The sequence below is a fragment of the Anoplopoma fimbria genome, chromosome 18, assembly GCF_027596085.1.
Source record: "Anoplopoma fimbria isolate UVic2021 breed Golden Eagle Sablefish chromosome 18, Afim_UVic_2022, whole genome shotgun sequence".
Lineage (NCBI taxonomy): Eukaryota > Metazoa > Chordata > Actinopteri > Perciformes > Anoplopomatidae > Anoplopoma > Anoplopoma fimbria.
This window is the reverse complement of record NC_072466.1, coordinates 3,021,306-3,042,170: the sequence shown is the minus strand read 5'-3', so window position 1 is coordinate 3,042,170 and position 20,865 is coordinate 3,021,306. Positions and strand designations below refer to the sequence as shown.

The 20,865-nt window shown below is 36.0% G+C and overlaps 1 protein-coding gene across 1 annotated transcript; it reads left to right on the top strand.

Annotated features, from left to right (window-relative positions):
• The first annotated feature begins 8,562 nt into the window (after positions 1–8,562).
• Positions 8,563–19,586, top strand: LOC129106772 (cysteine-rich protein 2-like). The gene is made up of 8 exons (XM_054617990.1): positions 8,563–8,676; positions 14,821–14,915; positions 17,557–17,614; positions 17,718–17,849; positions 18,137–18,205; positions 18,392–18,486; positions 18,609–18,666; positions 19,038–19,586. Exons 1-8 carry the CDS (start codon positions 8,634–8,636, stop codon positions 19,103–19,105), a joined length of 618 nt encoding a protein of 205 aa, XP_054473965.1. The 5' UTR covers positions 8,563–8,633; the 3' UTR covers positions 19,106–19,586.
• Positions 19,587–20,865: the final 1,279 nt, after the last annotated feature.

The following is a 20,865-nucleotide window of genomic DNA, read 5'->3' as shown; positions in this document are numbered from 1 at the left end:
CAACGAGAGCTGAGCAAAGACAAGCTTGTAGTGGAGTCTGTGTGTTGGAGACACAGAGAACAACTCATCACCTCGTTAGCAGTGACTGCTTGATGACCCTCCAAGTATCTGGAGACTCACCTGTGCAGGGAGACGGCCCAATGCCTTTTACAATAACTTAACTTACAGTAAGTGCAGTATTGAAGATTCTGCCTATGCATATATAAATACACTCAAATAAAAAAATGCACATAAAATATAGAAGAATATGTTCTGCAGAAACACATACAGTGGGGCAAAAAAGTATTTAGTCAGCCACCAATTGTGCAAGTTCTCCCACTTAAAAAGATGAGAGACGCCTGTAATTTTCATCATAGGTACACTTCAACTATGAGAGACAGAATGGGGGGAAAGAATCCAGGAAATCACATTGTAGGATTTTTAATGAATTAATTGGTAAATTCCTCGGTAAAATAAGTATTTGGTCACCTACAAACAAGCAAGATTTCTGGCTCTCACAGACCTGTAACTTCTTCTTTAAGAGGCTCCTCTGTCCTCCACTCGTTACCTGTATTAATGGCACCTGTTTGAACTTGTTATCAGTATAAAAGACACCTGTCCACAACCTCAAACAGTCACACTCCAAACTCCACTATGGCCAAGACCAAAGAGCTGTCAAAGGACACCAGAAACAAAATTGTAGACCTGCACCAGGCTGGGAAGACTGAATCTGCAATAGGTAAGCAGCTTGGTGTGAAGAAATCAACTGTGGGAGCAATTATTAGAAAATGGAAGACATACAAGACCACTGATAATCTCCCTCGATCTGGGGCTCCACGCAAGATCTCACCCCGTGGGGCCAAAATGATCACAAGAACGGTGAACAAAAATCCCAGAACCACACGGGGGGACCTAGTGAATGACCTGCAGAGAGCTGGGACCAAAGTAACAAAGGCTACCATCAGTAACACACTACGCCGCCACGGACTCAAATCCTGCAGTGCCAGACGTGTCCCCCTGCTTAAGCCAGTACATGTCCAGGCCCGTCTGAAGTTTGCTAGAGAGCATTTGGATGATCCAGAAGAGGATTGGGAGAATGTCAGATGGTCAGATGAAACCAAAATAGAACTTTTTGGTAAAAACTCAACTCTTCGTGTTTGGAGGAGAAAGAATGCATCTGAAGAACACCATACCTACTGTGAAGCATGGGGGTGGAAACATCATGCTTTGGGGCTGTTTTTCTGCAAGGGGACCAGGACGACTGATCCGTGGAAAGGAAAGAATGAATGGGGCCATGTATCGTGAGATTTTGAGTGAAAACCTCCTTCCATCAGCAAGGGCATTGAAGATGAAACGTGGCTTGGTCTTTCAGCATGACAATGATCCCAAACACAACGAAGGAGTGGCTTCGTAAGAAGCATTTCAAGGTCCTGGAGTGGCCTAGCCAGTCTCCAGATCTCAACCCCATAGAAAATCTGTGGAGGGAGTTGAAAGTCTGTGTTGCCCAGCGACAGCCCCAAAACATCACTGCTCTAGAGGAGATCTGCATGGAGGAATGGGCCAAAATACCAGCAACAGTGTGTGAAAAGCTTGTGAAGACTTACAGAAAACGTTTGACCTCTGTCATTGCCAACAAAGGGTATATAACAAAGTATTGAGATGAACTTTTGTTATTGACCAAATACTTATTTTCCACCATAATTTGCAAATATATTCTTTAAAAATCAGACAATGTGATTTTTTTTTTTTTTTTTTTTCTCATTTTGTCTCTCATAGTTTAGGTATACCTATGATGAAAATTACAGGCCTCTCTCATCTTTTTAAGTGGGAGAACTTGCACAATTGGTGGCTGACTAAATACTTTTTTGCCCCACTGTATAATCATGCACATGCACACCTGCAGCTACTATCAGAGCCTGTTTAGTCCGCAGGAGTGAAGTGTCACCAACCAGCAGGCCGAGAGGAAGCGACGCAAGACTGATTCTGACATCATCATCTTTAAATAATGTCAAAAATATTTAAATTGGAAAAACACATCCGGAGCCTAACACTTCAAAAGGTGTCACATGACTTAGTTCAGTTCTTCAGAAACAAATCAGATAATGACCTCAGTTGCAATTTAAAGCTTATTTGGATAAAGCTGAAGTCATTGTAGTTGTTAGACTCTTGTCCACTGGTGCCCTCTATGGTGCCCTTCCAGTAGAGAAAAACATAATGCAGGACTATCAACTAGAAGACCAGTGTTCTACACCACGCTGTGGTTTAATGGTGGTTATTTTCCAAAGTGTTTGTGACAGTTTCCCTAAACCTAATTACGTGGTTTTGTTGCTAAACCTAATTGTAAGTAGTTATTTTAAGGCCAACCTTGAAGTTTTAACCTCTCTTTTGTTTTTAACTTAATGTCATCACGTAAAAAGGTTGTGCGGAGCGACACGAAAAGCGACATTTCGTGACTATTTCACAATCTGCCATGAGACTGTGTTAGCCCCTCATAGTCTGCAGCAGCTCTAGTCTGTCTCTTCCTCATTGCTGTGTTTCTGCAAAACATTTTCAATCAATCTATGAAATCTTAACAAAAAGCTTTCACACATTTGGAACGCCGGATTCTCTTTAATAAAAATGTTTATATAATTGTAATCAATAATAATTCTGAGTTTTACAATACCGCTGTATTGTGTGAATATCCACCTTCAATTATGAAAGCGATTATTATTAACAACAAGCAGTTAACCTTAGAATATGCTTTGAAGTTTTCAGCTGGAAGACAATTAATATGAAGGAAGTTAACAAGCGTTACATTTTCTTTCCTGTTAAAATTCAGCTGCTGTGTTCTGAACAGGCTACAGATGAGAAACATTTTAACAACTGATGCAGGAAAAGATACCGGACTGCTACAAAATAATAAAACCATTTTCAGACCGAGTGCAGTTTATTGTTGGAAAACTTTTCACAGAAATTTATACAAAGATATTCTCTGCTGTTGTTACATCTTCTGCTGACAAATTTAAAAAAAGTTAAATGATTAAGTACCTTATTTTTATAAATGAGAAAGAATGATGTCATGTAAAAACCTATAAAAATAAATAAATAATTGAACGTAGTTTGTTCGTTTGTATGTGTGTGTGAAGGTACCACTTCAGGGTTTTTCATGCTCTGAATCATGCAGAGATGAGACTTTTAGTCTAATAATGTTGTCTGAGAATAATCTTGAGTCATAACTCAGCTCCGGTAAAGAGGTCATGTGCATCATCCAGCATTTGGGATCAAGACAAAAGGGCCAACACCTGTGTTCAACCAGAGAGCTCATCGCCTCGTTAGCAGTGACAGCTCGTTGACCCTCTAAGTATCTGGTGACCACTTGTGCAGGTAGATGGCCCAATATGTTTTACAGTACTTTTACTTACAGTAAGCATTGACAGATCATGAGACAATGGGCCCAGGCATGCAAAATGCCCCGCCCACCTCTGAGGTCATTTTGTGTCTTTATGGTTATTTTGTATCTCTTTGTAGTCGTATTGTGTCTCTTATTGATGTTTAGTGTTTGTTTGAGGTCGTTTAATGTTTTTTTTATTCGTTTTGTATCTCTTCGTAGTTGTTTGGTATGTCTTAGTTGTTGTTTTATGTGTCTTTGAAGTCGTTCTGTGTGTTTTTTGTTTTGTTTTATATATCTTTGTAGTTGTTTTGTATCTATTAGTTGTTGCTATGTGTCTCTTTGAGGTCATTTGTGTCTTTATTTATTGTTTTGTGTCTTTTTTGGTAGTATTGTATCTCTCTGTAGTCGTTTTGTATCTCTTAGTTGTTGTTTTGTTTCTTTGAAGTCATATTGTGTCTTTTTCATCGTTTAGTGTCTTTTTGTTGCTTTGTATATCTTTGTAGTTGTTTTGTGTCCCTTTGTTGTTGTCATGTGTCTATTTGAGTGCACTTTGAATCAGAATCAGTCAGTTTGTGTCTTGTTTTTGGTCGTTTAGTATTGTTTTGTAGTTGTTTTGTATCTCTAGGTTGTTATTTCATGTCTCTTTGAGGTCATTTTGTGTGTTTTTTGGTCATTTTAATGTCTCTTTGCGATTCATTGATGTTTCTTTGTTGTCTTTTGTGTAACTTTGTTGTCATTTGGCATCTCTTCGTTGTCGGTAAGTGTCTCTTTTCGTGACATTTTGCAAGTGAAGGCCATGGTGGCCCCTGACACTGGCCTGGTAGGCCTGTTCAGTAATCCATCCATGACAGCAAGTTTTTGCAGTATTAATGATTCAGTTTAGTGTATTTTCCTGTCACACATACATAAATGGACCCATAACACACACATGCTCTGCAGGTATATGCACATTTCCATAAAGGTGGTGGAAGAAGTATTCAGATCATTTATCTATCTGAGCCTGTTAGTTTGGAGTGTCACTGACCAGCACACCTAGAGGAAGTGTTGCAAGACTGATACTCATTCTGTCCTAATTTATTCTTTTTACTTATTCAGATAAAAATCACATCGGCCCTAACACTTCTGTAGGCGTCACATAACTAAATTAATTCAATCAGAAACTTCTGTAATACATTGTCAATCGATCCATGAAATTTCACCAAAAAGCCGAGATACTCAATCTCAAACACTGTTTATTTAAGTGTTAAATGTGGTTTTTTTTTATAAAACACAATCTTTTGTCAGATATGAGACAGAAGCAGTTTGGGTTAGACCCCGCCTACACCCCAGACATCCAGTCACCGTTGATGTCTGTGCCAAAATCACATAGAGACACAATCTGGATGTGTTTATTTTAAGATTAGTGCATTCCCAGGCCCCGCATGGCTCTAGCCCAAGTGCACTATGTGGAAAAAGAATCGCCACTGTTTCCATCTCTGCGGAATCTGTTTATGTGTGTTTATCTCGTTTAAAAATACAGCGTGCACTTGTCGGCCCAGGACACTTAAAAGAAAGGAAAGTCTCTTACTGGCACAAATCCACCGCTCAACATCTTCTTCACGAGCATCTCAGGGTCTCGTTCTCAAGTTTCTAGAGTCAATCTCATTTGATTTTTTTTTATGCGGGTGAACTTAGAGGGAATAGGCCCTTTTACAGTTTTTAAATAATGATGGCGTAAGGAAGTGTGCACAAGCATTTTGGCAACATAACAACAGCGGAGTGTAGTAGCATGTCAAGCTTTAACCACCAAAGATGGCGAAAGCAACCTAAACAAATTGACTTTCCAGATCTGTGTGTTATTAGTGGGTGGGAAGAATACTGGCCCCATATTTAGTGTCATGCACGACATGGAGGCCAATAGCTCACTTTGCGGCATGCCCCCTCGTAATCCTCCTTCTGACATGAAGGCAAAACGCACCTACTCTTAAACATTGTAAAAGACTTTGAATACAACAGGTTTTTGGACCTTTTCAAGATGTTGGTTGGAGTCCACCACTGGTGCGGAAAACATTTTAAAAATCCTAACAAAGAAGCAAAATGGCACAAGCGGCTCAATTTATTCAACTTTTATATTAATCAGAGTATGAACGGCTGTATGTATACAGGAGTATTCATGGAACAATCATTTTCATTAGCCATGTAAACAGCTTATAGAAGGAGGAATATAGACACAGTATAACATAAATGACGAAAATGCTAAATATTCGCCTGCAAATATTATATGTATAGGGCTTTTATTGTGAAAGGTAAAATTGGAAGGAGTAGATCTGGTCTGCACTGCCTCTGTCAAGGTTAACAGGAGTAATAAAGTTTGCCATCTTGGTTTAGACTTCTGAGCCCACAGTTGTTGTGTCATAAATATAGGCCCAGCTCAACCTGATTGCATGATGTTGAGAATTTCACAGTTTTCATTCCTTAAAAAACAGTCTGCTTCTCTTTCGCTGTGCAATTGTGCGCGGTCAACAGTTTGAAAACAGTTGAAGTGCAAACTAATTAAAGCCCGTTGAGTTTAATTTTTAGAAAAGGGGAAATATGGTGATATGTAGCATTTATTTGCACATCTGGTCTAAAAACTCGAGGTGTACCGAGACAAAATTGCAATTTCTGTAAAATGTTTGACCTTAAAAAGAAAAGGAAAAACAATTTATATTCAAATTTGAATGTAATTTTTTTATATTTTTTTTATAACTCCACACAAAAAGCCTCCTTCTTGTATCTCAGTGCCAAGAATGTGCAGAGCAGCTCTCCTGGGAGCTGCAGAGCATCACTTAACATTCCCTGTGAAGAGCTGTGCTGTCCGGCAGCGTAACCTAACAACCACACAGAGGACACAAACAGAGCTGATGACTCTGATAAATGCAGGCGAGCAAACATTGCTAGGATTAAGGATAAATCACATCTGCAGACGGTTCTCAGATTTGGGACACAAGTGTAGATGTGTAGACTTCTGTTTTCCAGGAAGTACATTTTAGGGGAAATTACGTTTTGTTGGTTGATTTCTTTAAAATCCATTCACCAGATTTTACGATTTAACTTTTTTATTTTCAGTTATTGGGTAAGTTGGACAAAAACAGAGCGAAAAGCAAAGTTAGTATTTGACTAACATTCATTAAGAGGCCACAAACACCACTTTCAAAATGTAAATAAGGCATACAACTAAAAGCTCTCATTATCTTAAATGCCTTTATTTTCATATAAATATCATATTAATAATTTATTATGCAATGCTGTAACATTAAAGCTGTATTTTTCTATTTCTATTTTTCTTCCATAACATGTTTTCTTTCAGACAAGTGTAAAGAAAGTTTAAAATACACATTTAGGTGTTTATTTTACTACTTTATCCACTTTCCCTTTTTTGCATATTTAAACATTCGATTTTGCAAGACTTATAATACAAACGTAAAAAATAAACATGGGAAGTTTCAAGATATATATATATATATATGTATATATATAGTAAATATTTTTCCCCTATTAACCAGTCTCCCCTTGTACTACTACCTTATGTTTTGCTTTTTTTTCTTTAACAATGAATTCAATTTGCATTTTGCATAAAAAAAAGTAATTACAGCTGTAAGATAAATAAAGTGGAGTTTATAACAAGTTAGTAGTTTATTTAAGTCAAGTAAAGATTATTTTCATCTGCAGAGCAGAAATATAAAGTAAAGGTACTCGTAAAAAAATAAGTACCTTTATTATATTTAAATTGATAGAGAAAAAAAAGACAAGAAAAACACATTTTAATTCTGTTTAGCAATATATTGTTTTTACAATAAATCCACTATACATCTGTTTGCAATGCTAAATTAAATTAAATAAATGAATGCTAGGGGCGGGGATACAGCTCAAAGTTCTTCACAGTGCTTTGTTTAAACTCCTTGCTAAAGGCATTAACCCAAAGTCTCTTACCTGTGAATTTATATTTATGTATATGGAATTAGTCCATCATATAATAATAATAATAATAATAATAATAATAATAATAATAATAATAATAATAATAAATAATAATAATAATAATAATATAATAATAATATAATAATAATAATAATAATAATAATAATAATAATAATAATAATAATAATAATAATAATAAATAATAATAATAATAATAATATAATAATAATAATAATAATAATAATAATAATAATAATAATAATAATAATAAAATAATAATAATATAATAATAATAATAATAATAACAATAATAATAATAATAAATAATAATAATAATAATAACAATAATATAATAATAAATAATAATATATTATAATAATAATAATAATAATAATAATAATAATAATAATAATAATAATAATAATAATAATAATAATAATAATAATAATAATAATAATAATAATAATAATATAATATAATAATAATATAATAATAATAATAATAATAATAATAATAATAAATAATAATAATAATAATAATAATAATAATAATAATAATAATAATATAATAATAATAATAATAATAATAATAATAATAATAATAAATAATAATAATAATAATAATATAATAATAATAATAATAATAATATAATAATAATAATAATAATAATAATAATAATAATAATAATATAATAATAATAATAATATAATAATAATAATAATAATAATAATAATAATAAACTAATAATAATAATAATAATATAATAATAATAATAATAATAATAATAATAATAACAATAATAATAATAATAATATAATAATAATAATAATAATAATAATAATAATAATAATAATAATAAATAATAATAATAATAATAATAATAATAATAATAATAATAATAACAATAATAATAATATAATAATAATAATAACAATAATAATAATAATAATAATAATAATAATAATAATAATAATAATAATAATAAGGTGAAACCTGTACACATGAGTGTTTTTCTGTGTACATATTTTTTCAGGAGACCAAACAACTAATTCCCCCAAAGCAAAAAAAGACTCTCATCAATACTCTTAGTCAAAAAAGCATGTTGGATTTGCCAGAAAATCTTCATCACTGAGCAACATGATGTCTACATGAGGGGCGTGGGTTATGCAAATGAGGCAGACGAGCCAAAGGGATGATGTGAGCGTCGGTACTCCACCTCCACCACCATCACCATCCCCATCACCATCCCCATCCTCTGAGGAGACAGACAGACAGACAGACAGACAGACAGGACGCCGGTGCACCGACAGAAAACGACTCCTTCTCTTTGTTCAAACGGAACATGGCGTCAAAATGTCCAAAATGCGACAAGACTGTGTATTTCGGTGAGTGTTTCTTTTTTTTCTGTGTCTCAGAAAGGCTCTGACTGCTGCTGGGAGTGTTCCCACCCTCTATTCTACAAAGCTTTGCATTTTTTTTTCATGCATATCTTTTGTTTTATTATTATTATTATTATTATTATTATTATTATTATTACTATAATAAACTGTGCAGCTACAGAGCAGATAGATGATCTGAGGCGACCTGCACCCATTGACAAAACAATTATTCATGATTGTATTATTTTATTAATATAACAGAATCACATTTTAAAAACTTGAATATTGTATAGAATAAATATTCTCTGGTGACTTAATGCATGCATATTTTATAAATCAACTCTTCTATTTAGAAGCAATATGTGCAGACTTTATTTATTAAAGGTGTGGCTTTGTGGTAAGGAGAGCATTAATGTGGTGATAGCACACCTATGTTACATACTGAAGTATTCAAAGTGACAGGGTGTAAAGTTAAAGTCAGGTTTATCCCATCGAGCACAATTGATTTATAATGTTTTACATTAATGTATTTCAGACCTCACATCTAAAATCTTTTTATGTTGCCATCATAGCCAGAAATGCGTTCTCAATCTCAATTGGACTATTCAGGATAAATAAAGGTTTAACAGAAAATAAAATTAAATATAATAAATATTAATAAAATTTCTTCTTACGCTGTATCTAGTTCTCTATATATCCATGGTGAAAGTTATTTTATGTAACAAATCTACTTATTTTAACCCAAACTACGATCTTCTCTTAAACCCAAGAAATTGTTTTTGTTGTGTTAGTAAAGCTGAAAACTAAGTTAACATATTTTGGAAGTTTAACTCAAAAATATATTGTATGCAGGTAATAAGCTATAAATGCACTTTTCCTGTGAAAATGGGATTTTATTTTGAATGACACTATGAATGTAACGAGCAGAAACTTGACACGCTGTCCTTGCAAAGTTCATAACTGACACTAGAGGTAAACCTGGAGCTTAAGGTCACTGACCAAACGTCAGTATTTGATGAGTATTTGGGAGTGAGAATGTGTTAGATGCGTTCATGGTGCCCTCTGAAAACTACGGTAGTCACGGTATCACCAACGCGTTCCACCACAGTAGCACATAGAGAGCTGCAGGGAAAACGTCTTCTTGAAACCACAGTTAAGTTAGCGACGCTCTTGGTCCCCCAACAAAAGGCCAAAAGGATTATTTGAGAAGATAAACTCTGTGGCAAACAATTGTTCAGGATATTTGCACGTTTCGTTTAACCAGATAATCTTCACAAATAAACACAACTTGTTTGCTTTTTCTATAAACAAACTAAACAATGCGACCACATGAGCGTGAGTATGAACACAACTAAGCTGTGAGGGCGGACGAGTCGGTGTGATGACGTTTAGTCGTCTCATTTAGACACTTGTTAGCGACCGCCTTCTTTAAGACACGTAAAAAAAGCTTCTAAATTCTCTAGAAGGGTATTTACTGATGTATTTTATATAGTAAAACAAAAATACACAACCACAGATCTTATTTTAGACAACTAACCAAAACTGACTTGTTTCTGCGTTTTATGATTCCTGCAGCTCGCCATAGTAAAACGATATACCGTCACACCTTTACCCTAAAGTACAAAACTTTACGTCTCAACAGGAATATATTATAGTAGTCAGTGGTGGAATGTAACTAAGTACATTTACTTAAGTGTACTTTGGTATAATTTTGAGGTAACTGTACTGATTTCCATTTTATGTTACTTTTTACTCCACTACGTTTGTAATTATTACAACATGTAAATCAACTAATACATTATAATGTGTTATTATCCGTTAAGCTACCCAGCAGTATATAAAGTTATTAAAATCAGTCCCACCAGCTGTAACATCAAAGTAATAAACACATGAATGCATCAATAATTACAATCCAATAAAATACATTATTCTGAAATGGGCCATTCTGCAGTATTAGAGTTGGGTTTTTTGATGCTAATACTTGTACTTTGAATGCAGGACTTTTACTTGTAACAGAGTATTTATATCCTGTGGTATTGCTACTACTACTTCAGTAAAAGAACTCAGTACTTATTCTTCCACTAACACTAAAACAACGATGAATTCCCACCAGAGACCAAACATCCTGATCTAATAACCCTCCTACTATAATAAACTGAAGTCTGGTCTGCGCTGACAAAATCTTCCACATTTCTTTTTTTTAACCAGTTTTGATGTGAAAATAATTTGACATTCCTCTCAAAAATGTCAAAAAATGCTTCAGCTGATGGGTCCCAGACTCAAACTGGTAACCACTCTGCTGTGACGCAGAGCAGACTGGTCTATAATTGGTTTCCTATCTTAAGACAAGAGCCATTAACTGTTTGTTTATGGGTTCAAAACTAAACTGTGATATCTGACAGCTCGTGATAAATTACCATCTTTACATGTAGGTCCACCTTTAAAGGACCCTTTTTCCCCCCAGACTGTTTGCAGTATTATTTTTTAGTTTTTCATCATATTATCTTGCTAAGGAGTGAGTTAAGGGACCAAATATCAGTTTGCAGCTTCTTTTCATTTTAAAGCTTTACGCCACATGGCATTGTAAATAATTTATCGATCGCTCATGCGTCACATGGATCGATTTTCTTTTTGTTCTTCTTCGTCTTCATTTCTCTCGAAAAGCAGAAAACCCCGCCCTGCAGCTTCAACCAAACATGCTGTTCTCTTTTCCTCTGGCAGTCTGGGTTGTTGTTTTGTTTTTGCACTGGGAATTTATTTTGGAGGAGATGCATTTTTCATATTTTAAGCTCAGACATTTGGTCTATTTGGGGATTTTGAGCTTCAAAGTTGTCAGTATCAATCAAGTCTTTTTGTGACATATAATTTGTATTTATTTATGCAGCGAATTAATATAGAAAATGTGAGAAACAAAAGATAAATTACGAGAAAACAAACACACAAACCTACACAGAAAAGGGACACAAGGTCCGGAAAGGAAAGAAAAGGAAAGATTATCAAAACTAGAACAATTAAAAGTCAATGAAGCTGTTTTGAGGGGAGACGGGACAAGAAGGAGTAAAATACAAGACCACAAGTAAAATAAATGTATTCTTGCAGTTTCTTCAGTAAATAAATAAATTAGATAAAACGAGATTGGGAGAATTTCTGTTGCCTCTCAACGGCCTTAAATATGCCGACGGCTAACAGTGCACACAATTGCAACAGTGCTGACAGAGCTGATAGCGATTACCTCAGCGGGACTCAGGTAGACATTAATCATATATATATATATATATATATATATATATATATATATACACACAAAGATAAAAGATAATAGTTTGCTGCTACATAAGTTATCTGAATCCTGTATATTGCACCTTTATTGGAGGTGTAGCTCTAAAAATTCTCAAATATCGGAAAGTTATGTTATGTTATTTGCACACACACACACACACACACACACACACACACACACACACACACACACACACACACACACACACACACACACACACACACACACACATGTCCTCCACCATCAATGCAAAGTGCTCGCTGTGTGCCAAGGTGACTTACTGTCACATATCACAGTGACAGGCTGGCCAGTGAGTCTGAACAGGAAGTGTCACGCTGTATCAGCGTCTCAGTGTTTCTGCTGGGATATTCTGGGAGTCTCTCCCTCCGTCACGCTGTCCTTTCTAAAAGTCCAAAAGCATCAGCGTCAAACTCATGCATTCAATATCTTACTTAAGTAAGAATTGGCATCAAACCTTAAATTACCAACAGTAAAAGTACTCCTCATGCAGAATAGCCCAGACGTAGTTTGTTCCACTTATCAGTGAAGTGACTCTATGTGAAACTTTATTTATTACATTTTGACTTTTGACTTACATTAAGACTTGGTTTCAGTGTTAAGGTGAGACTCTCTCAGGCCAGAACATCGTTCTTCACACACTCGTCAATTTTGAGATTTTGGGCTATTTGGTTCAATAACATGAAAAGAAAACATCCAAAACACCCATTTAGGTTTTTATTTTAGTACTATGTCTATTTGCATCTGTTGATTTCTCCTAAATTAACCAAAATGTATCATCAGGCATTGCCTCATTTGCATATTTGAACATAACATCTTATAAAACTTGTAATACAAAAAGTAATTGTCTTAATGTCAGTAATCAACTGGTGAAGTTTCATGTTGATATCTATTAGTTGTTTTTTTTACCCTATTCACCTGCAGTGTCTTCATGTATGTTATTTTACTAAGCATATCTTTAAAGGCCGTTTTGTGATTTATGCAGTAACACAAAGAGATATCCAAAACTCCCTCTGTTTAAACCTTTAACTCTAATATTTCAACAAAAATAAACAAGAATTTAAACCGGGCTTTATCCAATGTTCCCATTTCTGTTCTTGTAATTTATGCAAATTTGCACATATTTGATAAGAGGCTGCCTAATTTGCATATTAAACATAACATTTTAGAAGACTTATAATACAAAAAATGATTGGCTTCATGTAAGTAATGAACTTTTCTACCCTTTTTACCTGGAACGTCTTCCTTTAAGCTTTAAATAGGTTTAGGAAGGGGTAAGGGTCGGGCGTTTACAGAAGCTGTGATAGTTCAGTTCATCGTTAGAACAGAAGTGAGTGTTAGTGTTAGGAATGAAGGAATGTAGAGTAGCTTCATAGAAAGTCTAAGTAACTATGACTCAGACAACTAGATGTGTCGCTCTGCTCTCCTAAACTCAGCGGAGACACTCTCAGGTTGACGTAAACTCCAAAGAGCCTGTCAAGTGTCTTTTATCACTTTTAACTGTAACCGTCTCATGGAACATTCTGCTCTGCTGTAATTCTGATTATGTTTTTATCTCTGTCAGGCGTAAGCCCTTTGGGAGATCATGTGTTTGGTCTTGTGAGTGTCTCTGTCTGTCCGTCCACATCTAATCTTGCATACTACTGGACCCATCAGCCTGATGCTTTGTGCTACAGGAGGTTCTAGTAGAACCTTTTTAATTGGCTGATTTAAACTATGTCTTATACTTTATATTATTGACTGCCGAGTCCTCTCTTCTCTTAAAGGTCAGTTTAGTGGCTGCAAGTGACAAACTGCTTCAGTAGCAAAAGGCATGTCAGGCATGTCCAGCATTAATTCTATACCTATGTATGTAGGCAACATACATATACATGTGTATTGATCCACTAAAGTTAGGCATGATCCAAATAGAATAATTACATGTTCTCCTTATCTTGGCTTCCATCTTGACTGTCAGGAAGCCAGGGTGGACAACTGAGTGAGATTAAACTCTTCTGTGTTTGGGAGGCGTCGCATGGATTTATTTTCTTTTTTGTTCTTTCATCTTAATTTCTTAATTTCAAAACTTCAACCAAACATGCGGTTCTATCTTTCTTATGTCGAATAAATTTACAAGAAATATGTTTCCTATGACAGTTAGACTGTTTTGTAGCTTCACAGGGAATGTATCGTGGTGGAGATGCATTTTGATCTGCCTGATTTGATTTGATCTGCAGAAAATATTTCTGTTGTGCAGTGCCTTTTGGGAGTATTTAGATGGATTTATTTCTCACTGAACATTTAATGCACTTCTCTAGTTACTTATGCCTTGTATCCAGACTGGTGGGACTGATAGTATCTGTGTCTGCTATATATATATATATATATATATATATATATATATATATATATATATATATATATTGGCCTTCCCTGCATTGAATGATTCCCCCAAATCTCTATTTGCTGTTTGATATCTTTAACGTTGATCTCATCTAAATAACAGGAAAGACCTTTTTTTCTCTTTTCTGCTTAATATTTTTGGGCAAGGATGTTTATAATCGTAGCTCTGATTGGATTGTGTTTTCTGGAACATTTCTGTTTATGCCTCTCTGAACCTTCCGGATGTGGCTTGGATTATTGGATCTTAATTTTTCTTCATTGGTGAATTTATTTTCTCATCTGTCCTATTATCATCTTGTTTCCCAGAACTGAGTACTCTGGTCCATTCATCTCAGCTGAATCTTTATACTGGTTTTGAAAGGCTCGTTGTCCAATAAACACCATAAACATGAGCATATAACTCGTTACATAGTCGTTTTACGATGCAGGTTGATTTGAATCCCTCATTTGTGTCGGTTCTTCTTCTGCAGCGGAGAAGGTGTCGTCTTTAGGGAAGGACTGGCACAAGTTCTGTTTGAAATGTGAGCGCTGCAACAAGACTCTGAATCCAGGAGGCCATGCTGAGGTAAGAGGAAATGAACAGAAGGAGACTTCAAACTGGAGCATAGTTTATATTTTAAGATAATGCTTTAATCTAGAGTGGTTTATGGAGCGTAACAATGGAATAAGTTTTGAAGTTTACATGCAATTCCCACATTTACGTTTTACCATAAATATTAAGTGGCGCAAGATTGCCATTTTCTTTAGCATAACGCTGGTATTTTTCAACCTGGGCTCTATTTCCTGTGTTTTGTGTTTAAGTGACAAAAGGGGGACAACTATTTCTTAAATTGGTTCAGCATTGATAGAGAAGGCTGCAGTAGGGAGCCGCTAAAAGGGCTGCATTCCTCACCATCAATACACCTCACTGAGAGGCTCAGATTGTTATTACAAATGTCTGAACACATTATGTAAAGGAAATAAAACATTTGATCCTGTTTGATCCAAGTCACGCTAAAGGAGAAGTCTCCTCCTGAAATCTTTCAAGAGGTGACCTGTTGCCAGGAGACAACAGGGAAAACATAAATAAGAGGAGCGCCGGAGATGTCAGAGTTTGTTTTATTGGAGTACAGAAAGCGTAGTTTAGTGTTACCTAAAAGATTTTAAGTGTCATGGCTGAATATTTGGCAAATATCGACAATTTGGATGCGATGCCAGATTTCAGAACAAGACTTCTCTGAGCTAGAAACATAATTGCAAACAGACCGGAGATTTTTTATTTTATTTCTCTATGTTTGTTTTTTTTCATAATGCTGTTGGACACTTATGATAAAAATCTGAGCCTGTCAGTGGCGTAAACAAGCACTTTTAGTGGACGTACATTGACTGTGAGGAGTTTCCCTGAGCGATCACATTGAAGCAGCTGCAGCATTCTCCTTCAATAATAACCTATTACAAACACTGTTACAAAAACATGGGAAAATAATGTCCAGGTTAAAGATTACCAAAGTTACTTTTAAATGTTTTTACTTCAGAATGAACTTTCAGCGATTTGACTGATCATGACAGACAGAGAGGTGTAGAAGCAGTGACTAGAAGTTCACGAAAGATCCGTCGTCATGATTGTTGTGATTAATCATCCTAATAGTAAAACTCTTTGCAGTCACAGGCTTTTGCTGATTCAGATACACGTGGTATGAATGAACACTAAAACTTATCATAAATAAGATAAGCTCAGTAGGAAGTTTGAGATTTCCCTTGTGGTCCAACTTGAACAGTTGCTCTAATAACTTTCTAACCACCGGGGAAGTCTGCAGAGAAGTCAATATATGACCGCACGAGTCTGACCACAAAGGAGTCACATACTTCCCTCTGAGGTTCCATTCTCTGGGGTAGAAGGTCAAAAGTTAAAGCGTCTGGCTGAGTTCAGGGATCTGTTCACAAGGAGCGTATCTGGAATAGTTTATTAAACTTTGGAGCATGCAGCAATGTCATTTTAACCCAGCTCTGATTCTGACTGTTCAGGAATACTTTCAGTCCATTTGTGGTCAAGATGTTACGATCAGTTCAGAACTTAAATAAGCGCTGAGCTTATGAACTTAGCAGCCTGTTATTTACAGCTATGATAGTTTCTGTAGCTTTCTTCGTCTTTAAATAAGCTTTAAATGAGGAAACAGTTTTTATAAAAGCAGAAGTAGTCACCGTGACGTCACCCATTGGTTTGTTGACACACTTTTTTGGCAATTTTGCCTTCGCCACCTTGTTCTTTGCAACCACAATTGGCACGAGAGGGTGGCGCTAAATACAACCGAACTCTCAATAAGACATGGTTCTGGCAACCAAAATGTTGAAATTGTTTTAAATGAAGTGAAAAAACACAGTGAAAGGGTTAAAGTTGTACAATCAAAACACGGACAACTCACAGAACGGATAATGCTGTGGGAGCAACCTGTCAATCAAAGTGAGCCCGCCCTAAAGCATCCCCTGCTTTATGGTCTGTTTGACTCTAAATGGAGCATCATTTACTAAATGAACATCATGCTGTATTGAAGAAGACTTGAAACTAGAGATTGAGACCATAAACTCATGTTTACAATGTTTACTGAGGGAATAAATCAAGAGAGAAGTAGAGTCATTTTCTCATAGACTTCTATACAACCAGAGGAGTCGCCCCCTGATGGACAGGAGAGAGAATGCAGCTTTAAGACACTTTGGCATTGGCTTCACTTTTCAGAACCCGAGGTCAGAACCTGGACTTGAGGCACTGCAGTTCTTGTGTTTACAATAGAATAGAATCCTGCCGCTGCCACTGCAGACACGTTTATATGAAGCCAGCAATGTATCAAATATTATATCTGAAAAGGATCAAACATGGAAAGTCGAGCTGACGAAAAGACACAGTAGTCTCTTTATGCTTTAAACAACACAGTTATTATTAAGAGCCTGGTGTGTCATTTCCCAGGGAACAGGGTCTGACAGAGAATAACGAAATGAAATGAGGGTAAACAGACCGCAGATCAGAATTGCTGTGAACACAGAAAAAAAGCAGACAAGTCTTGTAAACGTCTATGAATAAATCCTTGTTCATTTATCATTTGGCATTACAGGAATCCAAACAGACTAAACACTAAAAAGTTGATGTACTTAACTTTTCCACTCTGGTTCAGAACCGTGAGAAACCGGATTGGACGTGTCTGCTTACTTTTTCTCCTTCTTGTACTTTGCAGCACGACGGGACGCCTTATTGCCACAAGCCCTGCTACGCCGCCCTCTTCGGACCAAAAGGTGCTGTTTCTTCTTCTTTTTAGTTAAAAAAATAATTGACATTTATTAACTCTGTGTTGGTCAGTCTCACGTTTGTGATTGCAACGTTTATCTTGGGCCGTAGGCGTGAACATCGGCGGAGCTGGTTCCTACGTGTACGACGCTCCTGTCAACGAAGCCCCTGCTGCCGTTTCTATGGAAACAGATGGCAAGCCAGAGGAGGAGAAAAAAGCCCCCGTGCGGGGACCAGTGAAGGGTGAGAAATATGTGCAGTAAAAATAGAAAAACTGCCAATGTTTGGGAGAGTATGTTAGAGTATGCTCTCTGCAGGGATTTGGATGCTTAGTTCAGGTCACTCTAGTTTGTGGGGGAGGAGGGGGGAGATTTTAGAAAAGAAAAGAGGAAAAGAAAATATACCAATTGTGAATGAAAAGACGTTTCAGTAACTTGAATATTTGAAGATATACATGAAGAGGATAAGAGAGATTGCGTGTTGGTTAATAAAAAAATTAAAATAAATCAAATTCAATGTGTCTTGATCAGCTGCGAGCTTCTCCTCGTTCTCCGGAGGACCCAACATCTGCCCCAGATGCAACAAGACCGTTTATTTCGGTAAGCAGATTGGTGTCCTCATATCTCACAGTGTGGAATGTGTCTAAGTGACTAAGGCGGCCGGTTTCCATGGTGACTATCTCCATGGTGTGTGTGTGTGTGTGTGTGTGTGTGTGTGTGTGTTGTGTGTGTGTGTGTGTGTGTGTGTGTGTGTGTGTGTGTGTGTGTGTGTGTGTGTGTGTGCAGCTGAGAAGGTGTCGTCTCTGGGGAAGAACTGGCACCGGCCCTGTCTGCGCTGCGAGAGATGCAGTAAGACTCTGGCCGCCGGCAGCCACGCAGAGGTGAGAGACAAAAACACGACATCATAACGCTGGATGTTTCCTAATATTTATTGATGACGGGTTTTAGTATATCATATAGACTGAGGAATTAAAAAGGATTTTTCTTTTCATTCCCATTGCAGCACGACGGACAGCCATACTGCCACAAACCGTGCTACGCTGTGCTGTTTGGGCCCAAAGGTATGAAATCAGAAACACTTGCTGGAGCTTAGAGAGGCTGCACTGGGAACAGTGGTTCCAAAACATTTTTTAGATCTATAAATATTTATTAGAGGCAGAGACAGTCGTACTGGTCAAACCTCGGTGAGTGAAGCCAAATAGATTAGCTAAATATCTTGTAAACAAGCTAAGCTGTCAAACCAGATTTATTTTTAGTACTTTAGAGGGTACGATTCGAATTTTGTTTCATATCTAATCTCATTGTTTTCTACCCGAGATCTTCTTCGTTGCCAGTGTTTTGGTACATTCTGTGAAAAAAAACTCTCTTGACCCACAAAACTCTGGTGAACCGACCCTTACAAGGTAATGTCTGCGCTCTGGCCCTCTCTTAGGCGTAAACACTGGAGGTGTCGGCAGCTACATCTACGACGAACCTGCTGAAGCCGAGGCCCAGCCCTGAGCCCTGAGCCCTGACTCCGCCTCCATGACCTCCAGGACCCTCTGTGTCTTTTTTGATTAGCCTTCCTCAGTCATGGTGACACATGATACGCACTGCGATCACAGGGATGGATCTTTAGACGTTCTATTGTATTTGAATATTGTTTATATATCTATTTTTTGTACTGATACAAACACTTAACATGTCCTCCCATGTGAGATTCAAATTTGCCTTTAAGTTTATTGGTTCTCTTTGCCAAATAATTATGGATAAAAGCGCCTGTGTCACTCATGATTAATGTAGTTTTTTCAGACTTTTGTGCACTTACAAGATGTACTGTATGAAACGTATCAGCCCACCAACTTATTGTCAGTGTTTGTCGAACGGGTTCTTCCTGGTTCTAATAGAGGGATGAGGTATAGACGTACACACAGAGACCTGAATGTTTTGAAGGTGATTTCAACTGTGCATCACATTTTCTACAGTAAAACTATGTGATACCAAACCTGTTAGTGTCTGTGCATATTTGTTATTTTTATTACAAATAGACAGCAATACCCGCAAGCTATAATAAGGCAATTATATGTTTAGTTAAATAGAAAAATCCATACACAGTGAGAAAAAAAAGGTCTGTAACCAAAGATTACTTCCATGATTGATTCAGCTGTTTTTTTCTTCTTCATATTAACCAATTAATCATTTAGAAAATGGTTTAAATTGCTAATTTCCCAGGTACCAAAAGTCCTCAAATTGATTTTGTTTGACCAACAATCCAAGACGCAAAGCTTTCAATTTACAATCATTTAAACAGAGAAAAACAGCAGTTCCCTAAAAGGTAGAAGCTGGAACCAAACGTTTGGCGTTTTTGCTTAATACATGATTTATTATCAATAATAATTCATTACTAATTGTCAGAAACATCAAGGAAAGCTACTAAAACCATGTTCACCTACAACATATGCATAAACTATGGTGGCAACAACATTAAAAAAACATACAAAATATTTAAAAAAAGAGAGTTCTGAGAGCATAAAGCATTTAAGCATGTCTTACATTCACATTCGAGCATTTCATTGACTTCTTATAGACAAATAAGATAACATTTAGGTGTTTGTGCAGACAGGAGGCTTAAGTGATGACAACTATTTTCTTGGTTTTTATTATTAATTATTATTCTTTAATCTATATTTCTCATTTGGGATTCATTTGGAGGTATTTTCATCTCATTTTCATATCCTAAAACTTGGGCAGGCATTAGAAAAGTGCAGCCAAATGAAAAGGTAAAACGTCACAGGATGAAGTCAGAAACGCCCCTGACAGGAAACAGATCCCCAGACGTAGAGATTAGTCGAGCTGAACAGAATGCTATCTGAAGTTGGGAGAGTTTGTCTACAAAATAAAAGAATAGAAAGCGACAATTTACTGAATGAAAATAATGCAGTTATCAGTGATGGAAAGTACACTAGTTGAGCACAAATTCGAGGTACTTGTACCATATGCGTCCACTACACTTTTCTACTTTGTGCTTTTACCCCACTGCATTAATGCATGACAATTTTAAAAATTCATATTTACAGTACCAGTCAAACGTTTGGACACACCTTCTCATTCAATGGTTTTTCTTTATTTCTTTTTTTATTTTTTTCTACATTGTAGATTAATATTGAAGACATCCAAACTATGAAGGAACACATATGGAATTATGTGGTAAACAAACAAATGCTCAACAAACCAGAATATGTTTTATATTTTAGATTCTTCAAAGTAGTTGAATGAGAAGG

Coding starts and splice junctions, on each gene's coding strand:
- LOC129106772 (XM_054617990.1), top strand. CDS start 8,634: ATGGCGTCAAAATGTCCAAAATGCGACAAGACTGTGTATTTCG. Junction 17,615..17,717: donor CGCCCTCTTCGGACCAAAAG/GTGCTGTTTCTT, acceptor CTTGGGCCGTAG/GCGTGAACATCGGCGGAGCT. Junction 18,206..18,391: donor CAACAAGACCGTTTATTTCG/GTAAGCAGATTG, acceptor GTGTGTGTGCAG/CTGAGAAGGTGTCGTCTCTG.